The following is a 3,641-nucleotide window of genomic DNA, read 5'->3' on the forward strand; positions in this document are numbered from 1 at the left end:
GCTCACAGGCTCGGCAGAGGGCAGGGGTGGGTGCTGGGTGTTGTCTGGGATGTGGGGCTTTCCCCTTGCTCAGGTGAGAGGAAGGAAGCGGTGGGGAGAGGAGGGGCTGAGCCTTGCTGCTGGAGGGAGCAGCACCAGGGTTCTGGGTTGAGAAGATGCTGGGGGTGGCAGCTGCTCAGGTAATGGGGAAGGTCCCGGGTAGGCTGTAGTGTGGGGAGGGTGTGCTGCCCGTGGGGTGTGTCGGAGCCCACCTTGCTGCAGCCTAGGAGCAGAGCAGGCTGGTGTTAGCAAAATACCTGGGTTATTTTGGGAGGCTTTTTAGCTGAAGGTGTGGGTGTGAGCTGTGTTGCTTCCCCAGGGAGGGCTGCCCCCTTTCCCCTCTGCAAGAGCTGTGTGGTGGGGGGCTGTGATCCTGCTGCTCCTGGGGCTGAGGGGTGGGGGTGCCCCGTTCCTCTATAGGGTTTATTTGTTGAATGTAGCTTAGAGTCCTTGGACTAGCTTTGAAAACCCTTTCTCCTGCCCTGTCCACCTATTGATCTCTCTCCAGAGTCTGACTTTTCACCTCCCTAATGGACCTGCTCCATCTGTGGTGGGGCTGAGGGCTGCGAGAAGTCTGAGCCTTTTCCCCTTGTTCCCTGCCTGTGTCCAGCTTTCCTGGGTGAAGCCCAGGGAGTTAAACTCGGTTTGTTCCTCTGCTCCAAAAATCCCCCCCTCTGCAGCGAGGAGCTCTCGGCTGCCAGGGAAGGGGGGGGGCCCCGTGACCCCAGTTGCACTTGCCACAGAGCTGACAGAGGCACTGAAGCTTCGGGATCTGGGTAGTGTTCTCCTGCTGTCCCCCCTGGGGAGGATCTGGGCTTTGGGCTCATTCCTGGCTGTCAGGGAGAGGTGGGGGGGATGGTAGATGGAGCGGGGATTGGGGCTCCTCACGCAGACTGCCTTCCCGGAGGGATGGCTGGGAATGGGACAGGGCTGAGCTTGTGCAAAAAGCATCAGAGAGGCTGGGTGCCTGCTGGGGCAGAGGGCTTGTTGGGTGGCACCTGCTTGTCCTCGTCCCTCTGGGTAAAGAACCAACTCTGACCAGTCGCCAGGGGCTGTGACACCAGGGCTGTGTTTGCAGCTGTGACGTGACTCCTGGAGTAATCCCACATTGCATTTAGCTGCCAGAGCCCTCTTTACCCCCCAAGTTGGTTCTTGTCTCTCACCTGCAGACTCACACAATGAACTACGTGGGGCAGCTTGCTGAGACCATCTTGGTCACAGTGAAGGAGCTGTACCAGGGCCTGAACCTCGCCACCCTGACGGGCTGCATCAATGTGGTGGTGGTGAGGCAGCCCGACAGCTCCTTCCAGTGCTCCCCGTTCCACGTGCACTTCGGGAAGCTGGGTGTGCTGTGCTCTAAGGAGAAGGTGGTGAGTGGTGTCTGCCCTGGGACTGCGCTTCCTCTATGGTGTCCCCAGACCCAGGATCTTCCGTAGGTTATGGAAGAACTTTGTTTGAGGGGAGTGGGAGCCTTTCTGGAAAGGGTGCTTACTAATTTTTGGAGGGGATGCCCCTGAAGAAAACCCATCCTCTTCCAAAGAGGACTGCACTTCCCAGGAAAATCAGGAGAGGTCCCTTGCCCCCAAGGCTGGGTGGCTGTCAGCCCCATGACCAGCCCTCACCCGTCCCTTCCCTGGGGAAGTGCCTTTCTGCATGCTGGTGGGTGCATGGGCTCTGAGGGACAGGCTGCTTCTGTCCCTTGCCAGGTTGACATTGAAATCAACGGGGAGCCCGTGGACCTGCACATGAAGCTGGGTGACAGTGGAGAGGCCTTCTTTGCCCAGGAGTCGGAGGAGAATGAGGTTGGTGATGGAGAGGTGCTGCAGGTCTGTGTCCTTCTGTGATCACCTGGAAGTGCAGGGGTCAGGTGGAAGGACCAGATTTGGGCTGCTCTTTTTCCCCAGGGTGTCTCCTTTGTCCCCTCTGATGTTTTGTGTTCCCAGAAAGCTTTGATTGCCACCTTGCAACCAGCATGGAGGATCTGAGCACTGGAGCACCCTGAAAGAGCAATAGACCAGATATCTGCTTCCCAGGCTGTCTTCCCTCCCTGGGCATGGCTGCTGGCCAGCCGGGAAGATATCTTGGAGCCTGGCCTTTTGGGGGATCTTGTGACGGGGATGACAGTGAGCCAGATGCTGTGGCAGGTTGCCCGCTCCACTGGGAAATGGGATGAGACTAGTTGTGGCTTCCAGAAATCTTGGCAGCTCTCTCACAGGCTGACTTGCAGTTGCTGCTGGCTTGGGCTGGCTTTGAGAGCAGGGAGAGGGCTCTGGAGCTGAATCTTCTCTGTAGTCTTTGTAATTCTGGTCTCATGGTGCCATCTCCTGCCTGCCTCTCCTTGCCCATGTTAAAGATGTCTTTAGCTTGTGGCTGGATAGCCCTGCATTTTTTTATTCACATGTTGTATGTAAAAAACCTTTCCTTTTGGGCATAGCCCCAAAACCAACCCCAAGTTGAGGGCTCAGTGGTGATGTTGTGCTGGTGACATGTTGTGTAGATGAGAGCCATGAACTGCCAGGCTGCAAAAGCATGTGCTGGAGCTGATGGGTTCTTCCCATCCCTGTTTCAGGGCAGCATCCCCTCCCACCTCTGCGTGTCCCCCATCCCCATGGAGCAGAGCCCAGAGGATGCTGCTCAGCTCTCTCATGGGCAGGAGCCCTCCAGTGCTGAAATGACCCCGCGCAAGAGGAGGTGACACAGGAAGAAGCCCAAGCAGAAGGAGCTTTTGGACTCCGAGTTAGAAGGCTGTGAGGAAACCAAAAGTGAGATGTCTGTGGAGGAGCTGTGCAAGCTGCCAGCATCAGGGTGAGCTGCTTGGTCTGGGCAGGGTGATGTGGTGAGTCAAGACTGTGAGTTTGCTTGGTGATGCCCAGCAGTCCTGAAGCGTGGAGATAGTGTGTCCAGATTGGACCTCATCCTCCTGCGGAGTAGAAAGCTGGTGGAAATGGTGCAGCTGGGTAGAACCAGCTTTCCAGCAGAGGAGGCTGGTGCCCAAGAGCAGCATAACTGACCTGTTCCTTCCTTTCCAGCGATTCAGTGTATTTTTTCTTTGCTGATCTCCCCAGAGAAGAAACTGGGTCACTGCAGTCCCTAGAGATGCACCCGTACTCTGATGGGGAGCTGACCTCCATGGACGTAATGGCCAGAGCCAAGGTGATCTGCCTTGGGGAAGCAGGAGGAGGATTGGAGGAGAGGCTGAGTGGGAGCCAGAGTCAGGAGTGGCCAAAACAGCCTGATTTTCAGCTGTGAGCAATGGCTGATGCTTGCTGTGCTCTCTGGATGCTGTTGGGGGGTGAAAGCAGGGTCCTCCCCTGGGAGCAGATGATTGTGTTGCCATCCCTGGGAGTGTGTGCTGGTGGAGGCTTTGCTGGGGAGATGCAGCTGAGCACTGGAGGAGAAAAGATTGCACAGGATCACACCAGAGAGGCCACCAGCACAGTTGAACACCTTTGGGTGGCGGTGCAGCCATGCCACGGGGGTCCCCCAGCGCTCCCAGTCCCGTGGGTCGGTCCCGGTTGCCTCTCCGGGCCCCCAGCTCTTCCCACCGCCCCAAAGTGCGCTGCTGGCCCCGGGTCCCCGCGGCCCCCAGCTCTGTCCCTGGC

At 57.7% G+C, this 3,641-nt stretch overlaps 1 protein-coding gene across 1 annotated transcript; it reads left to right on the forward strand.

The window, feature by feature from the left end:
• Positions 1-1,217: 1,217 nt before the first annotated feature.
• On the forward strand, positions 1,218-1,865 carry LOC104470956 (phosphatidate phosphatase LPIN3-like; the record flags this gene model as incomplete). The annotated part of the gene is made up of 2 exons (XM_010086090.1): positions 1,218-1,409; positions 1,746-1,865. Coding segments are annotated over exons 1-2 (312 nt in total), but the record flags the coding sequence as incomplete, so codon positions are not given.
• Between the last annotated feature and the right edge of the window lie 1,776 nt (positions 1,866-3,641).

This window comes from Pterocles gutturalis, unplaced genomic scaffold, assembly GCF_000699245.1.
Source record: "Pterocles gutturalis isolate BGI_N339 unplaced genomic scaffold, ASM69924v1 scaffold46825, whole genome shotgun sequence".
In the NCBI taxonomy this organism is placed as follows: domain Eukaryota; kingdom Metazoa; phylum Chordata; class Aves; order Pterocliformes; family Pteroclidae; genus Pterocles; species Pterocles gutturalis.